Source organism: Oncorhynchus mykiss, chromosome 1 (genome assembly GCF_013265735.2).
Source record: "Oncorhynchus mykiss isolate Arlee chromosome 1, USDA_OmykA_1.1, whole genome shotgun sequence".
In the NCBI taxonomy this organism is placed as follows: Eukaryota; Metazoa; Chordata; class Actinopteri; order Salmoniformes; family Salmonidae; genus Oncorhynchus; species Oncorhynchus mykiss.
Genome location: NC_048565.1, coordinates 42098251 through 42123100, shown reverse-complemented (window position 1 = coordinate 42123100; position 24850 = coordinate 42098251). Strand labels below are relative to the sequence as shown.

Here is a 24850-nt window from a genome sequence, read left to right as displayed (position 1 = left end):
CAAAAGAAGGCGGTGAGGACAGCCGAGTTTGGGCCTCATCCCAAGGATGAAAAGGATGATTCTGGCCCAGTGGGGGAGAGAATTGCATTTTGGCTGATCCATATGTGGTGTCAGGTTGGGGGACTGTTTAGTTGGTGAGAGTAACTCAGAGTGGATTAGTGATGATTTGTGTTTCTTCAGTCCAGAGGGAGCAGGTGCTCCGGATCACGCGATTAGAGACAGGAAATGTGACTTGCTTTGCTCTCTGGAGTAGGGTGTCGTGGAGAGGAGTGAAAAAGGGGGATTAAGTGTTGAGGAGGATTAGTTGAAATTGAAGATTCCCAGTACCTGTCATTCTTGCTGTTTGGTGCGATGCAGATCCGGTGTCGAGTCTGGGGAAAAAGAGAAGACATTGTCTGTCCTGTTAAGTTTTGATGAAGTCTTGACACGGTCAAGTTAGGAAGTGTAAGTCATTTAAGGCAAATCATTCAAGAACACATTTATTTACAATGACAGTCTAGGAACAGTGGGTTCAGGGGCAGAACAACAGATTTTTACCTTGTCAGCTCAGGGATTTGATCTAGCAACCTTTTGGTTACTGGCCCAATGCTCTAACCACGAGGCTACCTGTTATCCTTGAGAGCTTTTGTTCTGAAAATACTACAGTGTTTCAGGTGTCAAGTTTATGGGCATGTTACAGCAGTGTGTAGGAGGGAGATTCCTAGATGTGAGAAGTTTGCAGGAGGGCATGAGTCGAAGGAATGTGTAGTATCGGTGGAGAAAGTTGTGTGTGTGTGTGTTAGCTATGGGATTGCCCATGGGGATGGAGATTGGAGGTGTCTTGAGAGAGAGAGAGGCAGGTTTAGGTTGCTAGGGTTAGAGTAGTACGGAAAGTGGTGTATGCCAAAGCAGTGAAGTGGGGGGTAGAGGAAGATGGGTACAGGGTGAGGGATACTGAGAGGATTCCTGTGGATCGGCAGAGACCAAGAGAGAGTGATTAGAAGAATATGTGCTTCAGTAAGGTGGGATTTTCAGCATTTATAGCCATGGTTGTCAATTGTACTGCAGAAATGGATCATAGGTCACAGAAAATAGAAGTTGTGGTGGCAGCGGCAGAGAAGTACTTGGGATTGCGAGGATTTATTGCAGAGCAGTTGTAGGGGGTGTTGATTAGTAGTGTTCTGTCCTCTCAGACCATCGGTCTGGAGTATAATTAGATCGGGTTAAATAGTGGACTAGTGTTTTATTTTTATTTTTTGGAGAGGGTAAATTGTTGGCGGGGAAATTTTCCTTTTCCACAATTTTGTATATTACTGTATCAATAATTTAATGTACGTAGGCTGTGAATGGCCTCACACACCAGTACAGTAGGTGGCGGTGTACGCACCCAAAAGTTGGATGCGATCCGCCAACCAAATCCTAAAGAAGAAACCCATAGACACTCGGCCAAAGATTTTTATAACTAAACCAAGATAAACCACAGCATGTCATTTCAAATGCGAACAAATGAGTCATAGAGCCAAGCACGAGCTAGCGAGGTCATATTGGTGCATTCTAGCTACATTTGCATATTTCCGTTAGGGATCGCCTACTCTGAAGTGTGCGTGTGCAATAACTCAATTTGCCTTTGCACACCTTCTAAACAACTCTGTTCGTAACAGATTGTAGTTTTGGGAACAGAAAGCTGAATTGAGGTCAATTGTTTAATTGATAAGAAAATTAGTAGAATGTCGGCCACAATCCATCTCGTTCCATCTTCTCCCACTGCCTGCCACTTCAAATCAAATGTATTTTGTCAAAAGCGCCAAATTTAACAGACCTTACTGTGAAATGCTTACTTACCTTAACCAACAATGCAGTTTTAAGAAAAATAAGTGTTAAGAAAATACTGACTAAATTATCTAAAGTAAAAAATTTTTTTTTAAAGAGTAACAATAAAATATCAATAACTAGGCTATATACAGGGGGCACTGGTACCGAGTCAATGTGCAGGGGTACAGGTTAGTCAGGGTAATTGAGGTAATTTGTACATGTAGTTTGATGGCTTGGAGGTAGAACGTGTTAGAACCCTTTTGGACCTAAACTTGACGATCCGGTACCGCTTGTCGGGCGGTAGCTAAGAGAACAGGCTATAACTAGGGTGACTGGAGTCTTTGGCAATTTTTAGGGCCTTCCTCTGACACCGATTGGTATAGAGGTTCTGGGTGGCAGGAAGCTTGGCCCAAGCGATGTACTGTCCCGTACACATTACCCTCTGTAGCGCCTTGCTGTCAGAGGCAGAGCAGTTGCCATTTCAGGCGGTGATGCATTCAGTCAGGATGCTCTCGAAGGTACAGCTGTATAACTTTTTGAGGATCTGAGGACCCACGCCAAATCTTTTCAGATTCCTGAGGGGGAAGAGGTGTTGTCATGCCCTATTCATGACTGTGTTGGTATGTTTGGACCATAGTAGGTCCTTAGTCATGTGGACACCAACAAACTTTAAGCTCTTGACCGTCTCCACTACACCCCCGTTGCCATGAACGGGGGTGTGCTTGGCCCTTTTCCTTTAGTCCCCAATCAGCTCTTTTGTCTTGCTTGCATTGAGGGAGAGATTGTTGTCCTGGCACCACACTGTCACGTCTCTGACCTCCTCCCTATAGGCTGTCTCATCGTTGTTGGTGATCAGGCCTACCACCGTTGTGTTGTCAGCAAACTTAATGATGGTGTTGGAGTCGCGCTTGGCCACGCAGTCATGGGTGAACAGGGAGTACAGGGGGGGATTAAGCATGCACCCCTGAGGGGCCCCCGTGTTGAGGATCAGCGTGGCATATGTGTTGTTCCCTACTTTTACCACCTGGGTGTGGCCCGTCAGGAAGTCCAGGATCCAGTTGCAGAGGGAGATGTTTAGTCCCAGGGTCCTTAGCTTATTGATGTGCTTTGAGGGCACTATGGTGTTGAACGCTGAGCTCTAGTCAATGAACAACATTCTCACATAGGTGTTCCTTTTATCCAGGTAAGAAATGGCAGTGTGGAGTGCAATAGAGATTGTGTCATCTGTGGATCTGTTGGGGCGGTATGCGAATTGGAGTGGCTCTAGTGTTTCTGGAGTGATGGTGTTGATGTGACCCATGACCAGCCTTTCAAAGTACTTCATGGCTACAGATGTGTGTGCACGGGTCGGAAGTCATTTAGGCAGGTTACCTTGGTGTTCTTGGGCACAAGGACTATGGTGGTCTGCTTGAAACATGTAGGTATTACAGACTTGGTCAGGGACAGTTTGAAATTGTCAGTGAAGACACTTGCCAGTTGGACAGTGCATGCTCTGAGTACACGTCCGTCTGGCCATACGGCCTTGTGAATGTTGATCTGTTTAAATGTCTTACTCACATCGGCTACTGAGAGCAGGATCATGCAGTCGTCCGGAACAGCTGGTGCTCTCATGCATGCTTCAGTGTTGCTTGCCTCGAAGTGCGCATATAGAAGTCATTTAGCTCGTCTGGTAGACTTGTGTCACTGGGCAACTCGCGACTGGGCTTCCCTTTGTAGTCCGTAATAGTTTGCAAGCCCTGCCACATCTGACGAGTGTCAGAGCCAGTATAGTAGAATTTAATCTTAGTCCTGTATTGAAGCTTTGCCTGTTTGATGGTTCGTCGGAGGGCATAACATAGCGGGATTTCTTATAAGCGTCTAAGTTAGAGTCCCACTCCTTGAAAGCGGCAGCTCTACCCTTGCTCAGTGTGGGTGTTGCCTGTAATCCAAGGCTTCTGGTTGGGGTATGTACGTATGGTTACTGTGGGGACGATGTCGATGCACTTATTGATGAAGCCGGTGACTGATGTGATATACTCCTCAATACTATCGGATGAAACCTGGAACATATTCCAGTCTGTGCTAGCAAAATAGTCCTGTAGCTTAGCACCTGCATCATCTGACCACTTCATTATTGAGCGACTCACTGGTACTTCCTGTTTTAGTTTTATACATGTGGTGAAAGATCTATCTGTGACTCGGCCCTAAGTTTGACATTTGATGTACACACTGTATCTGCAAGCTCTTGTCTAGAGCTCAATTGCCAAGACGAGTAGAAACATTTACTACTTAACGCAGTTGTGACAAAACTATGAGTGGAGTTGAAAATGCAATGGAAACACATTGATCTTGAGATTTGTATTCGATACATGAAAACTTAAGCGCTTTTTCTGGTGGTGGGGCAGCCAGTGGAAAATACGGAGCTTAGGGGTTGGCAATGTTCTCTAATTGCGCCGTGATTGGCTGTCACTCACAGGGACAGTATGTCACCGCAAAATCTACGGGGAGAGCTCGAAAATTCAAGCCCCTTGGGTACTGCCACAGAATTACATTAAAAGTGCCCATCCATGAGCACGTGATGTGGCGGAGTTGAGCAGACGTCTACAAACCAAGCTCTTCAAAGTTATTCCATTATTACATAAACAACAACGTTGAAACGATATTCTAACATCGGCTGATAAATTGTCAAGTACTTACCTTTCCAAAGAGCCATGGACCTCCGACCGAGAGGCAAGAAGGATGACCAAAACGTTGTTGATTCCCAAGATAACGATAATGCTACAGCTAGCAAGATTAGCATTAGCCCTCATACCTCAGACAACAGTTCCAGACTGTTGCTCTCAGCAGGCTCGCAATGCTTGCTACTCTCCTCCAGGAAATTCAGGATGGTAAAAGGTCTTTCTCTAAAAATTGACAAGAAATCGTCTGAACTCCATTCTTTCTTTGACGGCCAGAAAACCTCCACAAATTATCTCCTTTTGACAACGACTGAAGCTGAGTTGCGCATTAGCACAGTTGAAGATACCATCGCTCGACATGACAAGGTCTTGATACAACTGCACAAGGACAATGCCTTCCTCAATAACAAGGTAGACCAGATGGAGAACCTGAACAGACATAGCAATATCCGTGTGGTGGGATTGAAAGAGGACAGTGAGGGTCGTGACCCGGTCCGTTTCTTCACTCAATGGATCCCGGATGTCCTAGGCATAATCAACTTCACCAAGCCGTTGGAAATCGAACGCGCCCACAGAACATCAGCACCGAAACCCCACCCAGATGTGCCCCTCCGTTTCCAGGACAGAGAGAAGATACTGCAACTCGTAAGACCCAAAGGGGACATCACCATCGATGGCAAGAGGGTCAGCCTTTTCCCGGATATGAGCGCGGATCTCGCCAGACGTCGCAAGCAGTTCAGACCTGCCGCCAAAGCACTGAAGGAGAAGAACATCACCGGCTACCTCATCCACCCTGCGCAGATGAAAGTTCAGTACAAAGGCCGAAGCCATCTCGTCAACACACCGGAAAAGTGTTCACTTTTCTCAAAGAACTGAACCGCGTCTGAACCAGGATGGTCTCTCTGGGGGATAAGATGCAGTTTGATGTTTTCTCTTATCCGTTCTGACCTGGGACTGAACTGCTGATAACTTCTTGGAATTTGGATCTGTTTAACCCGCTATCCGGTTGCTAAAATTGATTTGTACATTTTCAACTAACCATTTTTTCCCCCGGGTGAGTTCTATTACATTTACAAGAGAGTATATTTTGGTTTAGTCAATATCCACTGGGTGAAGCAAATTAGTGGTCTTAGGCCCACTGATTTCCCCCCCATTTATGTTTCTCTTCTCCTGAAAAGAGACTCAAGCAGCCCTTACTGTGGGCAGTAAATATTCAGCCATAAATGTCTATTTACAACGTTTGTTTTCAACTTAAGAGAGCTCGCAGGTTTAAGTTTACGCCAAGGTTTAGCTAGTAAGAGCAAGATGGAAAGCGAGTAACAATGTATTTCTACAAGTGTATTCATGTTTGTTTGTTGGGATTGTGGTTTTAGTCTGACAATCGGGGTGGGTGGGGTTTCTGTTTTTTTTCTTCTTTTGTTTCCTTCCTAAAAAGACACATAGGTCACTTCAGTGTTCAAACTACAGTTGAAACATTTCCTGACTATTTACATATGAGAGATTTCCATTCGGTTATATATTTGAAACCCAACCTATACTTAATCCACTAAAATATGTCACATTCAACGTAAAAGGTCTTAACAGCCCGATTAAGAGGAAAAGAGTTTATACATACCGTAAGATATTAAAGGCTGACATTGTGTTTTTACAAGAAACACATCTTACAGCCAGTGAACACAAGACATTGAAGAGTGAATGGGTAGGACAAGTTTTTGAGTCCTCTTTTAACTCCAAAGCAAGAGGAACTGCAATTTTGATAAGTAGACACATCCCCTTCTGCGTCAACAACACCATCTCTGATCCCTCTGGCAGGTTTGTTTTGGTGCAGGGGCATATGTTTTCAGAGTCTTGGACCCTATTGAATATTTATGCTCCTAACTTCGATGACCATATGTTTATTCAGAATGTCTTCCTTCAGGTCGCTCAAGCACCACCAGGCTGGCTACTGGTTGGAGGAGATTTTAGTTTTTGTTTAGATACAGTTCTTGATAGGTCCTCTGATAAACCCTCCCTTCTTACCAAAGCCGGCAAGCTCACCATGTCATTCATGAAAGATCTTAATTTGCTAGACATCTGGAGACAGTTGCACCCACAGGATAGGGCCTACTCTTTTTATTCAAACCCACACAACACACACACACACACGCATAGATAACTTTTTACTATCGACCCAACTGTTTCATAGAGTGGTAGAGTATCTCCCCAGATTGCTTAGTGACCATTCTCCTCTGGTATTATCAATCTCCATTCCTACCAAGGAAAATGGAGCAGAAAGATGGAGACTGAATTCTACACTCCTGAAGCAACCTGAATTTTGTGCATTCATCAAAGTGCAGATCAATATTTTTACTTTGACAAACAAACCCTCTGCTCCTGACACTTTCATTCTTTGGGACACATTGAAAGTCTATCTGAGGGGACAGATCATTTCCTATACTAAAGGGTTGAACAGAAAACACGGTGCGGAACTGAATGTCCTTGAATCTGAAATCTCTGAGCTAGAGAAAACCTACCAAAGAGGCCCGACTAAAGATCTATACAGGCTTTTGGTAAATAAAAAACTGAAATATAATACTCTGAACACTTATCAAGCTGAGAGGGCCATCACTAAATCAAAACAGCATTACTACGAGCTTGGAGAGAAAGCACACAAAGTATTGGAATTGCAACTGAAAGTAAGAGGACAATTAATGCTATAGAAACTCTTACTAATGATATCTTTCGACTCTACTGAAATGAATGATACTTTTAAGAAATACTACGAAGACCTCTACACTTCCCAATCAAGCGATGATCTATGAGAGATTGATTCCTTTCTCTCCTCTCTCAACCTCCCATGCCTGTCAGAGGAAGACACAGAGCGCCTGAGTGAACAGTTCTCAGTTCCTGAATTGTTGGAGGCCATTAAATCCTTACCTTCTAAAAAACTTTCCTTGGGAAGATGGCTTCCCTCCAGAGGTCTATAACGAATTTAGGGAGCTGTTGGTCCCCTACCTATGGAGGTACTTAAAAAAGTATTTCCAGAGTCTTTCTCTCAAGCAGTGATTACTATAATCCACAAGAAAGGGAAAAACCCGCTAAAGTGCACCTCCTATAGACCAATCTCTCTCAACACAGATTGGAAACTGGTCACCAAGATGCTATCTAAGAGACTGGAGTCATGTCTTCCCCTGTTGGTCAACCCAGATCAGACTGGCTTCATAATTAATAGATTGTCCTCCAATAATCTCTGAAGGTTCTTTAATATAATGCACCTCGCTAACAAAAAACAAATACCCAGTGTCACAATCTCCCTCGACACTGAAAAGGCCTTTGATAGGGTTGAATGGCCATACCTCTTTCGCGTCTTGGAAAAGTTTGGTTTAGGTACCGTGTTTGTAAATTTGATAAAATCACTCTACAAATCTCCTAAAGATAGGATTGCTACCAGTGGGATTACTTCCTCCTCTTTCCCTCTATAGGGGGAACAGACAAGGTTGCCCAATTAGCCCCAACCTCTTTGCCCTCGTCATTTTGGCTGAGGCTATTAGAACATGCCCTGACATACATGGCTTTGAGGTGGGCCCCCATACCCATAAATTATCACTCTTTGCGGACGACCTTGTCTTATTTCTAACAAACACAGAACATTCCCTCTCTCACTTGCAGATCATACTACAGTGTTATAGTTCTTTCTCTGGATTTAAGGTCAATTTTGATAAAAGCGAAATCTTACCGTTGTCTGTCTTTGACCACCATACCATCAAGCACAAGTCTGCACAGTCTATGTTTCTGGCTCAGAGGTTTGAAAATGGTCCCTCTCCCTCATGGTTGAACATTGAAAAGTTTGAGGTAAATGATGACACTGGGGCAGAATTGTTTTACAAATGGGACAGAAAATCTATAAAAACCATCACAGACAACCCTTTAATCATACATTCTGTCCTGGCATGGCGCAAACGGCATAAGCTGTTCGGACGAGGGGGATTCCTTTCCCCTAAAACCCAGAATAGTAACTTTAGACCATGGTCTGATAAGGGGATCACTCTTCTGGAACATTGTTATGAGGAGGGAGTTCTTATGTCTTTTAATCAGCTGAAACAGAAATACCATTGCCTAACAGGGACTTCTTTAGCTACGAACAACTAAGAAACTTTAATAGGGTACTCTGAAGGGACAATGGAACCTACCTAAGATGTCACCTATTGAACAACTCTGCCACGCAGACCAACCACTGTTCAAGACCATTTCCCGTGTTTACGATGCTCTTATGTCAGGACTAACACTGCCTGAGTTAGATAGACCCCGACTTAGATGAGAAAAAGATCTGGGTATTGATCTTGATGAGGGTCTATGGAGTGACCTATGCAGGGATGGTGTTACATCCACATTGAACTCCAGAAACAGACTGAACCAGTTTAATTTCCTCCATCAGCTTTATATCAGCCCATCTAGACTGCACAAATTCAACCCTGATATCTACTCCCTATGTTTTAGATGTGGCTCAGATGAAGGAACATTCCTCCATTCCACTTGGCAGTGTTCAAAACTACACGGTTTCTGGCAGGGGGTATGCAATACCATATCCTCAATTCACGGGGTTGCATTTCCTTTAGACCCAGAGGTCTGGCTACTGGGCAACTTTACTAACTCCAATCTTAGGCAAAGTCATACTATAAAGCTAACATAAATATTGCTAGTGATTGCCAAGAAATGTATTGCCTTGAAATGGAAATCGGATTCCCCCCTGCCAGTTGCAATGTGGCTAACGGAAGTTAATAGTTGTATCCCACTGGAGAAAATAACTTACTAATTGAGGAAGAAATTGAGACATTTTACAGAATTTGGCAACCTTTTGACTATATGGAGAATCTCCCCTCATATCACATTGATTGAATCTCTATATAATCCTCACAATGTTTCACACGTAATGTATAATATGTAGCTTACCATATGATCCAATATCTTATTATTTTTTATTTTACTCTTTATTATGACTTATTTATTGTATGTTTGTATATGTAATTATTTTATTTTTTTGTTACGCTCGTCTGTTGCTGTCACATTGTTGTCTAATATCTTTTCACTTTTGTATTGAATGTTCTTAATTGGAAAATGCAAAAAAACCTTTTTTTTTATTTTTAAAGTGCCCATCCATGAAGGCTTAAGGTTATTGGCCACAGATAAAATGACGTCAAATCACATCTACCATAGTTTTGACTGGACTGATCATGTCAATATCATACCTTCAAAATCTTAGCTAGCAAGCTAGACAAAGCAATCACTACCCTGCTATTCAGTGGAGTGGGTGTGTGGTCCAAGTCTGGGTTTAAGGATCTCTTTTTCCAAGCTTAAAGTTAAAAACATTCACATGCAACACCATGGGCCAGAAAATATTGAATACATTGGCCATGCTGTCAATCCAGCATGACTTCTGCTGCATTCAAAACAACTGGAAACTCTGAACTGGGAAATCTCAGACTTCAGTGAGTTCAAGACAACTGGGAACAAGCTCCGACTGGGAAAATACGTTTTGAACGGTCATCCAACTTGGAATTCCAAGTCAGGATCTCAGGCCTCTTTCTAGAGCTCCAACCTGAAGATCACTGACATCATGACTCAACCTTGTTTTTTTTTCTGAGTTCCCAGTTGTCTTGAAAGCACCATAAATCCAGAAAATACCAGACTTTGATGACAAAATTTGCCCACAAGAAGGACCACCATGCCACCTTCCTGTTCAAGTGAGAACAACAGGATGAGTCCAAAAGTGTCTTGTATGCTGCTGCATAAATTATGTAATATGCCAGGGAGATTTGTATACTCTAGCTAAGAAAGTAACACTAAGTGTATGTTTTGTAGTAGGCCTTTAAGTAGCCCATGTGCCTCACCCTAATAATTTGGTTCCTTTCCCCCTCATAACTTAGCCTACTGTTCTGACTTGGTGGTGCACATGTAGCCTATAGCCTGTTTTAGAGAAATGCAATCATTGAATATTGTAAGAGCTTTCATTGTCTGCTTATATGCCCCCTTTATTTATCCTACGGTTCTGACTTGGTGTAAGGGGAGAATACTGTAAGAACGGCTCATGTTCTGAATTCTTTCACTGTACATTTCAAAAGTGCTGAACAAATAGTTATATTGACTATGTTTGTCCTAGATCCATCATTAATGTCTTAATTGAAATTATGGATTGCCTCATCCACTCGTCGTCCCCTTTATGCCATAGTTGCTAGATCTCAATTGTCAGTAGAAACCACATTTGTTTAAGCAAGTCAGCCATATCATCTGTTTTTTTAAGGCAGTAAATGAGGCTGAATTAACTGTTTCGCTGCCAGACAAGGCTCCACTGATACCACTACTACACCTGGCTAAGGATTCACTCCATTGTGCTAAAAAGAAGGCTCTGCTGCTAGGACAGCTTTATGTAGGCCCTAACAGTTTGTGAGCACCGTTTGTCACCATTATAGTGCAATTCATGTATTGCTTAGTATTTTGTTTGTGCAGTGGTTTTGCTGGTATGCATCTAAAAACATACAGTATATATATATATTTTTTTTTTTTTACCTGAATTAGGGTCAGACTAGTTACCATAATTTTCTCACATTGCCATTGACAGTTTTTTCTATTGTCTCTTTTTGGTCCATTTAATTCAAAAATAAATTGTTATGGTTAAAAATGTTCATGTTTTACTGTGTTGTGACATTGTGACATTAATAAAAACAAGAATCAACAGAAGTTCATTTGTAGTTCTAAACATATTTAGGGTGTTTTTACTCACTTATTGTCTCTCCCTCGACGTTATTCCTCTCTCCTATAGCGTCCATCACAATTACATGCACATGGCCAATTATGCAAATTAGCTTACAACGTCATTTAGCGACTTTTAACGACTTTTAGGACAGCCAATAGCTACTTTTCTTACTGAGGAGTTGGCAACACTGTGTGAAGGGAGATTCACTGCTGAAATTCAGCTCAAAGAAATTGTTATGTGTGAAGGGAGATTCACTGCTGAAATTCAGCTCAAAGACAGCGCCCGCTATTCCAGTTTGTGTCAGTGGTAAAGTCACAAAATTGCATTTCGCTAGCTAGTTGCTGATGTTGGGCTTACTTTACTTGAGCATTGTAGAGAGTAATTTTTTACCTGCCTCAATGTCAGTGACATGATCTATCTATGACTCATTTTTGGTTTGGGATTTGGTTGATTTAAGTCTCAACCAGATTGTTTTAGTACTTTACTCCTTGGCTTTAGTTTGTTATGGTTGTCTGGTCAACTTCATGTTTTGTGATCAAGAATGGCACCCTTGATCAGACAGACAAGGTCATTGCATCAATGCTACGTATAATACATTTATTTGTATTTATTTATTTAACCTTTATTTAACTTGGGAAGTCAGTTAAGAACAAATTCATATTTACAATGGCAGCCTACCAAAAGGCCTCCTGCGGAGACGGGGGCTAGGATTAAAAATATAGGAAAAAACACACATCACGACAAGGGAGACAAAACAACACTACATAAAGAGAGACCTAAGACAACAACACAGCATGGCAGCAACACATGACAACATGGTAGATTCCGCAGTCAAACTTTTTTCATAATGTAATCCAAAATTTTTACTGGATATGTGTGCAACAAAATTTAAACATTCACCTTTTGCTACTATTTCTGTAAATACTACGCATACAATTTCCACTGAAAAGGTTACAAACACATTTACTTGAAGAACAGTGCAGAATATGCAAACAGTCATTCTTGTTCTTCAAGTAAACGTTTTTGTAAAATTTTCTGTGGAAATTGTTATAAATCCAATTTATGCATCAAATTGTATAGTCATTGTGCATAGTTTCACTTTGCAATCATTGGTGTTTGTTTGGTGTACATTTTAAAGTGAAACAGTCTTTTACAGTCTTTTACTGTGGAATTGCCCACAAAGAACCTGTCTAATAACTTGAACCATTTTCTTAAATTGTGAACATAATGTTGTTGCTATTTTACATTTTATATGTCTCATATGCAGCCCCTGGTGGAATTCGCATGGCCCACACCAGTGGAAGCTGGTGGGAGAAGCTATTGTAATGGCTGGAATGGAATAAATGGAACTGAGTCAAAGATGTGGTTTCCAAATCTTTGATGTTTTATACTGTTCCATTAAATATATTCCAGCCATTACAATGAACCTGTCCTCCTATAGCTCCTCCCACCAGCCTCCACTGGCCCACACCAACCTCAAGGTCCCAGTCTTCTCAGATTACAGTCATCTTGAGTTACCGGACCCCAAGAAGTCCACCCAGGAGAGCAGTGAGTCCAGGAAAATGTCAGGGAACTCATAACACACTACTACTGCTCCTGCCACAGCTCCCACTATGATGCCTCGGGGAGGATTAGGAATGGACCTGCGCGCCTCAAGCTGGAGGTGTCCTATAACGAGTTCCCGGGCGACGACACAGTTGTTGTGGGATATAAGTTGGAGCTCCATTCCCTCCCTCTCTAGTACACTATGTATACAGACGTATGTGGACACCTCTTCAAATTAGTGGATTTGGCTATTTCAGCCACCCCCGTTGCTGACAGGTGTATAAAATCTAGCACACAGCCATGCAATCTCCATAGACAAACGTTTACAGAAGAATGGCCTTACTGAAGAGCTCAGTGACTTTCAACATGGCACCGTCATAGGATGCCTGCTTTCCAACACGTCAGTAAAATTTCTGCCCTGCTAGAGCTGCCCCGGTCAACTGTAAGTTGGCTCAGATGCGAAGTGGTAGGCCGCACAGGCTCGCAGAACGGGACCGCCGAGTGCTGAAGCGTGTAAAAATGGTCTGTCCTCAGTTGCAACACTCACTACCCAGTTCCAAACTGCCTCTGGAAGCAACGTCAGCACAAGAACTGTTCGTCGGGAGCTTCATGAAATGGGTTTCCATGGCCGTGCAGCCACACACAAGCCTAAGATGACCATGTGCAATGCCAGCTCCATATTAATGCCCATGATTTTGGAATGAGATGTTCGGTGAGCAGGTGTCCACATACCTTGTCATGTAGTGTATGTTTTTAAAGATGGGTCTGGCTGAGAACTCTTAGGTGAAAAAGAAAGGTTACTCTACTTTTTTGTTTGCCAAAAGCAAAAAAGTGATTTGAAAATGTATAAGTCCATTACAGTTGACATACTTTCTATATAGTTTGTTTAAGAATGGCCAGGAGTGTTTCTTTCCCCCAAAATAATAATGTATGTGTATATACTTTACACTGAACAACAATATAAATGCAACATGTAAAGTGCTGGTCCCATGTTTCATGGCTGAAATAAAATATCCCAGAAAATTGTCACATGCTTTAAAACCTTATTTCTCAAATGTTGTGCAAAATTGGTTTACATCCCTGTTAGTGAGCACAATAAAAGGCCACTCTAAGAAGTGTCTCAAGTTGAGATAGCGTGCAATTGCCATACTGACTGCAGGAATGTCCTCCAATACGTCCAACTGGCATCACAACCGCAGACCACGTGTATGGCGTCATGTGGGCGAGCAGTTTACTGATGTCAACATTGTAAACAGAGTGCCCCATAGTGGCGGTGGGGTTATCGTATTGCCAGGCGTAAGCTACGGACAGCGAACACAATTGCATTTTATCAGTGGCAATTTGAATGCACCGTGACGAGATCCTAAGGACAATTGTGAGGCGCATTTCTTTTTTGGTATCTGTGAGCAACAGATGCATATCTGTATTCCCAGTCATGTGTCCTGTGTGACTCAGTTGGTAGAGCATGGTGCTTGCAACGCCAGGGTTGTGGGTTTGTTTCCCACGGGGGACCAGTACGAAAATGTATGCACTCACTACTGTAAGTCGTTCTGGAGAAGTGTCATTTAACATTTTTTTAAATCCATAGATTAGGGCCTAATGAATTTATTTCAATTGACCGATTTCCTCATATGAACTGTTGCGTTTTATATTTTTGTTCAGTATATTATTTTTACTCAAACCTCCCCCATGTCAGATTGAATAGCCTCGCGGGCCGGATCCGTATGTTGCCCACCCCTGCTCTATAATCATTGATAATATTACAATCATCAACACATTTCAGATGGGTGTGAATCCCAGTGTATCAGCATGTGAATGTCAGTTTGTCAACATTTCACTCATTTAAATGATCTTGATCTTTGGCACCGAATGCATAAAAAGACTCCGGTCTGAGTATGATTGACCAAACCCTCAAGAAGTGTTAGGCGGTCTAACTTAGGCCCCTATATTCTCGCTGGTTAAACTTGCAGAGCACACCAGTCTATGAGAAACAACATACTTGATAAGTGCCAGCTTTCACAGATGTATATAATTGACATCCAGGAGTACAGAATTGAAAGGATTAAAAGGTTGTATTTCTTTTCACACAATTTTTAGCTCAGGTAGTCAATACATAGTCACACAAACCCTTGAAATAATTAGCCACAACTCATTTCATGCACTTTCAATCAGTGGCTCCTTCCCTTCTCACAGACCATGGAGGTTTTCATCCTTGAGTGTACAGCCCCACTTTTAATAAATAATGTATTGTCCTTTGACATTGTGCAAAATGTCATACCAGCATCATTTCCATTTTCCTTTGAAAACCCTAAAGAGATGTGCTCTCTGATAGAGGCCTTGTCAGTCTACATAGTGCACCTCTGCCTGGAGCTCTTTGGTCACATAGCCCAGGAGGGCAGCGGTCACCTGCTGCTGTAGGGTAGCATTGCCCATGACCAGGGCAGTCAGCTGGGCCATGTCAGTCCACTGGACCTCGCCCATGATGGCCATGATGTCATCGTAGAGCTTCTGCTGCTGCACCGGGGTCAGTTCCATGATGATCTGAGGCAGCGGCTTGAACTGTCCACTGGTCATCCAGCATCCCAGTAGGCCACCGACCGCACCCCCTGACAGAGATAATGAGGAAGAGGCAATGATGATGAGGTAAGGATGTATGTCTGAAATCAATCATCAATTTCCTTGGAAACATTGTTAACACTGTTTAAAATGTGTTACAGACTATGAGCCATTTTTATGCATTTTTCTGTGTATGGACCTCTTATGTGTGATCTCAACCCTGCACACAACATTATCAATTCAAATGTTTATTGGTCATATACACATGGTTAGCAGAAGTTGCTAAGTGTAGCTAAATGCGAGTGTAGCTAAATGCTTGTGCTTCTAGTTCTAGTTAGTGCAGTAAAATCTAACAAGTATTCAAACAATTTCCCAACAACTACATAATACACAAATCTAGAGGGTTGAATGAGAATATATACATATAAAAACAGCTGAAGTCGGAAGTTTACATACTTTTGTTGCAGTCATTAAAACTCATTTTTCAACCACTCCACAAATTTCTTGTTAACAAACTATAGTTTTGGTAAGTCGGTTAGGACATCTACTTTGTGCATGAAGTAATTTTTCCAACAATTGTTTACAGACAGATTATTTCACTGCCGTCGGTAGCAGCAAGAGGGGGCTACAACAGACTTCTTCCGTCGTGACATCCCTCTAAGGCCCTTCTGCTAGCTTGCTAGCCCCGGCCGCTAGCTGTCTGAATCGCCGTGTCTCCAGCCCGCCGAGCTACTCACTGGACCCCTATGATCACTCGGCTACACATGCCTCTCCCTAATGTCAATATGCCTTGTCCATTGCTGTTTTGGTTAGTGATTATTTCCTAATTTCACTGTAGAGCCTTTAGCCCTGCTCAATACGCCTTAGCTAACCCTTTAGTTACACCTCCAGTTACACCTCCAACACATGCGGTGACCTCACCTGGTTTAAATTATGTTTCTAGAGACAATATCTCTCATCGTCACTCAATGCATAGGTTTACCTCCACTGTATTCACATCATACCATACCTTTGTCTGTACATTATGCCTTGAATCTATTCTACCGTGCCCAGAAACCTGCTCCTTTTACTCTCTGTTCCGAACGTACAAGACGACCAGTTCTTATAGCCTTTAGACGTACCCTTATCCTATTCCTCCTCTGTTCCTCTGGTGATGTAGAGGTTAATCCCTGCAGTGCCTAGCTCCACTCCCATTCCCCATTTGCTCTCATTTGTTGACTTCTGTAACCGTAAAAGCCTTGGTTTCATGTTTGTTAAAATTAGAAGCCTCCTCCCTAAGTTTGTTTTATTCACTGCTTGAGCACACTCTGCCAACCAGGATGTCATAGCCGTGTCTGAATCCTGGCTTAGGAAGACCACCAAAAACCCTGAAATTTCCATCCCTAATTATAACATTTCCCGACAAGTTAGAACTGCCAAAGGGGGCGGAGTTGCAATCTACTGCAGAGATAGCCTGCAGAGTTCTGTCATACTATCCAGGTCTGGGCCCAAACAATTTAAAGCTTCTACTTTTAAAAATCCACCTTTCCAGAAACAAGTCTATCACCGTTGCCACTTGCTATAGACCGCATTCTGCCCCCAGCTGTGCCCTGGACACCATATGTGAACTGATGGCCCTGCATCTATATTCAGAGCTCATACTGTTAGGTGACCTAAACTGGGACATGCTTAACACCCCGGCCATCCTACAATCTAAGCTAGATGCCCTCAATCTCACACAAATTATCAATGAACCTACCAGGTACAACCCCAAATCTGTAAACACGGGAACCCTCATAGATGTCATCCTAAACAACCTGCTCTCCAAATACACCTCTGCTGTCTTCAACAGGGATCTTAGCGATCACTGCCTCATTGCCTGCATCCGTAATGGGTCTGCGGTCAAACGACCACCCCTCATCACTGTCAAACGCTCGCTAAATCACTTCAGCGAGCAGGCCTTTCTAATCGACTTGGCCCAGTTATCCTGGTAGGATATTGACCTCATTCCATCAGTAGAGGATGCCTGGTTAATCTTAAAGTGCTTTCCTCATGCATCACATCATTCAGTACAATTTTAAGGAATGGGAACCTAGATAACTTCCAGGACCTAAGTTTAAAAAAAACATGGCTTGGATAAACAAGATTTTTACAGATTCCTACAAGTTCGACACTATTTCTTAAGGGAGAGAAAAGTGACTGACCCTCGAGCACCTCCAAAATTAATCCAAGTATTCACTAACGCATACAACTTGGGGAGTAACAAAAAAACTATTTCAAATCTCTACTTGGGTATTCAATCCTCAAAGAAACATTCTAGAAACTATATTAAAAAGAAATGGGAAGAGGAACTTAACATTTAAATAACTGATGAAACATGGTTGAACATATTAGAGACTCAACAAAGCTCCACCAACTCAAGGTCATGGAGAGAATTCTGTTGGAAGAATGTTATACGTTTCTTCATAACACCTAAACTGAAATAAAAAAAGACTGGCTCACTACACGCTTGTTGGAGAGAATGCGGTCTATTGAGGGTGGACCACTCTCATATCTTTTGGACTTGCCCCACAATCGGACCCACAACTTACTGGGGAGAAATAAGATCTAACATTGGAAAAATAATGGGATTTGACATAGAACAAACATTAATTTATTTGTACATGGGTGAAATACCTGATAACTTACACAATAGAGAAAAGTACCTCTTGAAGGTCCTACTGGCAGCCAGTAAAAAGGCTATCACTAGGAAATGGCTACAAAAAGACCCTCCCACAGTGACACAATGGATAGACATTATAGAAGAAATACACCACTTGGAGCGTATGACCTTTGCTTTAAGAACTCAACAGGAGAGAGGTCAAGAATACTGGGAAAAATGGGTTTCATACTTGGAAAAGGTCAAATTCAAAGATGTCAACGTAACTAATATGATGAGGAAGGTATGAAGTGCACTGTAACTGCCAGATCTTTTTTTTATTTTTTTTTATTTGAATTTATTTGTAATTTCTTTGTGTTCCTACAATAAAAACTAAGTATATATTTTTTATGTGCTTTCCTCACCATTTTAAATAAGCATGCCACATTCAAAAAATTCAGAACCAGGAACAGATATAGCCCTTGGTTCACTCCAGACCTGACTGCCCTTGACCAGCACAAAAACATCCTGTGGTGTACTGCATTAGCATTGAATATGCAACTTTTCAGGGAAGTTAGGAACCAATATACACAGTCAGTTAGGAAAACAAAGGCTAGTTTTTTCAAACAGAAATTTGCATCCTGTAGCACAAACTTCAAAAAGTTCTGGGACACTAAAGTCCATGGAGAATAAGAGCACCTCCTCCCAGCTGCCCATTGCACTGAGGCTAGGAAACACTGTCACCACCTATAAATCCACGATAATTGAGAATTTCAACACGGATTTTTCTACGGCTGGCCATGCTTTCCACCTGGCTACCCCTACCCCCGGTCAACAGCCCTGCACCCCCCACAGCATCATGCCCAGGCGTCCCCCATTTCTCCTTCACCCAAATCCAGATAGCTGATGTTCTGAAAGAGCTACAAAATCTGGACCCCTACAAATCAGCCGGGCTAGACAATCTGGACCCTCTCTAAAATTATCAGCCAAAATTGTTGCAACCCCCATTACTAGTCTTTCTTTTTTTTCACAACTTCTTATTTTCAATGACGGCCTAGGAACAGTGGGTTAACTGTCTTGTTCAGGGGCAGAACGGCAGATTTGTCTGAGATCCCCAAAGATTGGAAAGCGGCCACGGTCATCCCCCTCTTCAAAGGCGGAGACACTCTAGACCCAAACTGATACAGACCTATATCCATCCTGCCTTGCCTTTCTAAGGTCTTCAAAAGCCAAGTCAACAAACAAATCACCGACCATTTCGAATCTGGTTTTCGAGCTGGTCATGGGTGCACCTCAGCCACACAAAGTCCTAAACGATATCATAACCGCCATCGAAAAGAGACAATACTGTGCAGCCGTATTCATCGAGCTGGCCAAGGCTTTCGACTCCGTCAAATCACAACATTCTTATTGGCAGACTCGACAGCCTTGGTTTCTCAAATGACTGCCTCGCCTGGTTCACCAACTACTTCTCAGACAGAGTTCAGTGTGTCAAATCGGAGGGCCTGTTGTCCGGACCTCTGGCGGTCTCTAATGGGGCGTCACAGGGTTCAATTCTCGGGCCGACTCTTTTCTCTGTATACATTAAGGTCGCTCTTGCTAATGGTGATTCTCTGATCCACCTCTACGCAGACGACACCATTCTGTATACTTCTGGCCCTTCTTTGGACACTGTGTTCACTAACCTCAAGACGAGTTTCAAAGCCATACAACTCTCCTTCCATGGCCTCCAACTGCTCTTAAATGCAAGTAAAACTAAATGCATGCTTTTCAACCGATCGCTGCCCAGACCTGCCCGCCCGTCCAGTATCACTACTCTGGATGGTTCTGACTTAGAATATGTGGACAACTACAATTACATAGGTGTCTGGATAGACTGTAAACTCTCCTTCCAGACCCACATTAAGCATCTCCAATCCAAAATTAAATCTACAATTGGCTTCCTATTTCGCAAAAATATCATCCTTCACTCATGCTGCCAAATATACCCTCGTAAAACTGACTATCCTGCCGATCCTTGACTTCGGCGATGTAATTTACAAAATAGCCTCCAATACCTTGCTCAATAAATTGGATGCAGTCTATCACAGTGCCATCCGTTTTGTCACCAAAGCCCCATATACTACCCAACACTGCGACCTGAATGCTCTCGTTGGCTGGCCCTCGCTTCATATTCGTCGCCAAACCCACTGGCTCCAGGTCATCTATAAGTCTCTGCTAGGTAAAGTCCCGCCTTAGCTCGCTGGTCACCATAGCAGCACCCATCCGTAGCACGCACTCCAGCAGGTATATTTCATTGGTCACCCTCAAAGCCAATTCCCCCTTTGGCCACCTTTCCTTCCAGTTCTCTGCTGCCAATGACTGGAACAAACTGCAAAAAAAAATCACTAAAGCTGGAACCTGTATCTCCCTCACTAACTTTAAGCACCAGATGTCAGAACAGCTCACAGATCACTGCACATGTACATAGCCCATCTGTCAATAGCCCATCGAACTACCTCATCCCCATACTGTTATTTATTTATTTTGCTCCTTTGCACCCCAGTATCTCTACTTGCACACTCATCTTCTGCACATCTATCACTCCAGTGTTTAATTGCTATATTGTAATTATTATTTCGCCACTATGGCCTATTTATTGCCTTACCTCCCTTATCTTACCTCATTTGCACACACTCTATATAGACTTTTTCTATTGTATTATTGACTGTATGTTTGTTTATTCCATGTGTAACTCTGTGTTGTTTGTGTCACACCGCTTTGCTTTATCTTGGCCAGGTCACAGTTGTAAATGAGAACTTGTTCTCAACTAGCCTACCTGGTTAATTAAATAACGGTGAAATAAATAAAACATGTCAAATCTGTGGATGTATTTCAATGCATACCTTCAAACTCAGTGCCTCTTTGCTTGACATCATGGGAAAATCTAAAGAAATCAGCCAAGACCTCAGAAAACAAATTGTAGACCTCCACAAGTCCGGTTCATCCTTGGGAGTAATTTCCAAACGCCTGAAGGTACCACGTTCATCTGTACAAACAATAGTACGCAAGTTTAAACACCATGGGACCACACAGCCATCATGCCGCTCAGGAAGGAGACGCATTCTGTCTCCTAGAGATGAACGTACTTTGGTGTGAAAAGTGCAAATCAATCCCAGAACAACAGCAAAGGACATTGTGAAGATGCTGGAGTTAACAGGTACAAAAGTATCAATATCCACAGTAAAACAAGTCCTATATCGACATAGCCTAAAAGGCCACTCAGCAAGGAAGAAGCCACTGCTCCAAAACCACCATAAAAAAAGCCAGACTACGGTTTGCAACTACATATGGGGACAAAGATCGTACTTTTTGGTGAAATGTCCTTTGGTCTGATGAAACAAAAATAGAACTGTTTGGCCATAATGACCATCGTTGTGTTTGGAGGAAAAAGGGGGAGGCTTGCAAGCCGAAGAACACCATCCCAACCGTGAAGCACGGGGGTGGCAGCATCATGTTGTGGGTGGTGCTTTTCTGCAGGAGGGACTTGTACACTTCACAAAATAGATGGCATCATGAGGCTGGAAAATTATGTGGATATATTGAAGCAATATCTCAAGACATCAGCCAGGAAGTTAAAGATTGGTCACAAATGGGTCTTCCAAATTAACAATGACCCCAAGCATACTTCCAAAGTTGTGGAAAAATGGCTTAAGGACAACAAAGTCAAGGTATTGGAGTGGCCATCACAAAGCCCTGACCTCAATCCTATATAAATTTTGCAGGCAGAACTAAAAAAGCATGTGTGAGCAAGGAGGCCTACAAACCTGACTCAGTTACACCAGCTCTGTCAGGAGGAATGGGCCAAAATTCACCCAACTTATTGTGGGAGTTAAGGTGTATGTAAAGGTGTATGTAAACTTCCGACTTCAACAGTATGTGGATGAGCAATGGACGAGCGGCATAGGCAAGGTGCAATAGAGGGTACAAAATATAGTATATAAATATGATTAGTAATGTGAGATATGTAAACATTATTAAAGTGGCATTGTTTAAAGTGACTAGTGATCCATTTATTGAAGTGGCCAGTGATTGGGTCTCATTGTAGGCAGCAGCCTCTCTGAGTTAGTGATTGCTGTTTAGCAGTCTGATGGCCTTGAGATAGAAGCTGTTTTTCAGTATCTCGGTCCCAGCTTTGATGTACCTGTACTGACCTCGTCTTCTGGATGGTAGCAGGGTGAACAGGCAGTGGCTCAGGTGGTTGTTGTCATAGATAATTTTTGTTGGCCTTCCTGTGACATCAGGTGCTGTAGGTGTCATGGAGGCCTGGTAGTTTACGCCCGGTGATGCGTTGTGCAGACCGCACCACCCTCTGGAGAGCCTTGCGGTTGATGGAAGTGCAGTTGCCGTACCAGGCTGTGATACAGCCCGACAGGGTGCTCTCGATTTGTGCATCTGTAAAAGTTTGTCAGGGATTTTGGTGACAAGCGAAATTTCTTCAGCCTCCTTGAGCCTTCTTCACCACACTGTGTGGGTGTACCATTTTCAGTTTGCCTGTGATGTGTATGCCGAGGAACTTAACTTTCCACCTTCTCCACTGCTGTCCCTTCGATGTGGATAGGGAGGTGCTCCCTCTGCTGTTTCCTGATGTCCACGATCATCTCCTTTGTTTTGTTGATGAGTGAGAGGTTGTTTTCCTGACACCACACTCCAAGTGCCCTCACCTCCTCCCTGTAGGCTGTCTCGTCGTTGTTTGTAATCAAGCCCCCTACTGTTGTGTCGTCTGCAAACTTGATGATTAAGTTGGAGGCATGCATGGCCGTGCAGTCGTGGGTGAAAAGGGAGTACAGGAGGGGGCTGAGCACGCACCCTTGTGGGGCCCCAGTGTTGAGGGTCAGCGAAGTGGAGATGTTGTTTCCTACCTTCACCAGCTGGGGGCGGCCCGTCAGAAAGTCCAGGACCCCATTGCACAGGGCAGGGTTGAGACCCAGGGCCTCCAGCTTGATGATGAGCTTGGAGGGTACTATGGTGTTGAATGCAGAGCTGTAGTCAATGAACAGCATTCTTACAGGGGTATTCCTCTTGTCCAGATGGGATAGGGCAGTGTGATGGCGATTGCATCATCTGTGGACCTGTTGGGGCAGTATGCAAACTGAAGTAGGTCTAGGGTGGCCAATAAGGTGGAGGTGATATGATTCCTTGACTAGTCTCTCAAAGCACTTCATGATGACAGAAGTGAGTGCTGAGTCATTTAGTTCAGTTATCTTTGCCTTCTTGGGTACAGGAACAATGGTGGCCATCTTGAAGCATGTGGGGAGAGAAGATAGGGAGCGATTGAATATATCCGTAAACACACCAGCCAGCTGGTCTGCGTATGCTCTGAGGACACGGCTAGGGATGCCGTCTGGGCCAGCAGCCTTGTGAGGGTTAACACGTTTAAATGTTTTACTCACGTCGGCCACGGAGAAGGAGAGGGGGGGTGGCACAGTCCTTGTTAGCGGGCAGAGACGGTGGCACTGTATTATCCTCAAAGCGGGCAAAGAAGGTGCTTGGTTTGTCTGGAAGCATGACGTTGGTGTCCGTGACGTGGCTGGTTTTCTTTTTGTAGTCCGTGATTTCCTGTAGACCCTGCCACATACGTCTTGTGTTTGAGCCATTGAATTGCGACTCCACTTTGTACCTGTACCGGCATTTCACTTGTTTAATTGCCTTGTGGAGAGAATAACTACACTGTTTATATTCAGCCATATTCCCAGACCTTTTTCCATGGTTAAATGTGGTGGTTCGCACTACTATATGAGAGGACAAGTTGTGTAAGTATTCTCATTTAGATGGAAGACAAACAACTTGTGATTAATATAAAACTCACTCACCCACAGCGATGCCAAGGGGGCCTCCAACCAGTCCTCCTGCAAAGGCGAGTCCTCCTGCTGCCACCGCCCCTTTGGAAGATCCCTTCACTGTGGTCTTTATCTGTTGGTTTGCAGATAACTCGCAACACAGCCGCACAACATCGTTAATTCGTTGCGACATTCTGGGGAACAAAGGTTAAGGGTTTAGACCCACGTTTACAATAATTCAACAATGACACTGACAGCGACATAGAGTGAATGGGCTGAGGGGAAAAACATAATAGGCTATTGCTGTTTAAAGCCACAATCTGCCAGTTCAACAGTCTAACCCACCAACTTTTGGGGTAAATTGAGGGATGGGGCTGGGGAAATGTAAACGCTCTAAAATTCATAGAAAGCACTATGGATGCAAGGATTGACAGTCTGAGATTGTCATGATAGTTTAAAACATATAAGTTATAAATTGTCTACAAACACTCAAATGACAACAAACATTGACTAATACAGCCATAGATCTTGGGCTATGACAAGACAGCTGTACTAAGGTCATAAAACATTTGAATTTGCATTTTATAAGAATCAAATGGGTATATGATTACCTTAAACACCCTATGCATGACCTTTGAACAGCAGGAAATATGTGGCTAAAATAAATAGATATGTATTGTCATCAATGTCATGTTATTTCAGTATATAGTCTATAATCGAAATGTAAGTATTGTTCTTGTTTTGGTGAAGACATTTTTTATTTATTAACCGACAATACATTTAATGCTTATTCTATTTGCTAGAATGCATTTGCTACAATTCAAGGTAAAATGTATCACTTCGGGACGTTAAAGATGATCACGTGACGATGATAAGTCAATTTAATCTCGGACATTGCATGTGTTTTACATTGTTTCGCTAAACAAAGTTGCAGCGATAAGATACAAATATTGTAATATAAACTAATAGTCAACATACCTTGATGATGAACTAAATTCCTTGTATATTGTCTGCTTGCTATATTTATATGAAGGTTCAATGCCAGTCAAAACTAGAGGTTTTTTCAAGCGTCATTCTTGATTTCCCGAGCATTGAGGGAGTTCCATTAGAATGAACCGGGGAAAACCGTCCTATG

At 42.8% G+C, this 24850-nt stretch overlaps 1 protein-coding gene across 2 annotated transcripts; it reads right to left on the bottom strand.

The window, feature by feature from the left end:
- Positions 1–14733: 14733 nt before the first annotated feature.
- On the bottom strand, positions 14734–24850 carry zgc:112052 (protein C19orf12 homolog). 2 transcript variants are annotated; one of them, XM_021601443.2, is made up of 4 exons: positions 24694–24837; positions 24327–24371; positions 23749–23909; positions 14734–15329 (listed from the first exon to the last, which is right to left on the bottom strand). In XM_021601443.2, the coding sequence occupies exons 3-4, from the start codon at positions 23906–23908 to the stop codon at positions 15064–15066; spliced, it is 426 nt and encodes a 141-aa protein (XP_021457118.1). In that variant the 5' UTR covers position 23909; positions 24327–24371; positions 24694–24837; the 3' UTR covers positions 14734–15063. The 2 variants fall into 2 exon arrangements, with proteins under 2 accessions (XP_021457118.1, XP_021457111.1); XM_021601436.2 differs by lacking the exon at positions 24327–24371 and having other exon boundaries at positions 24694–24850.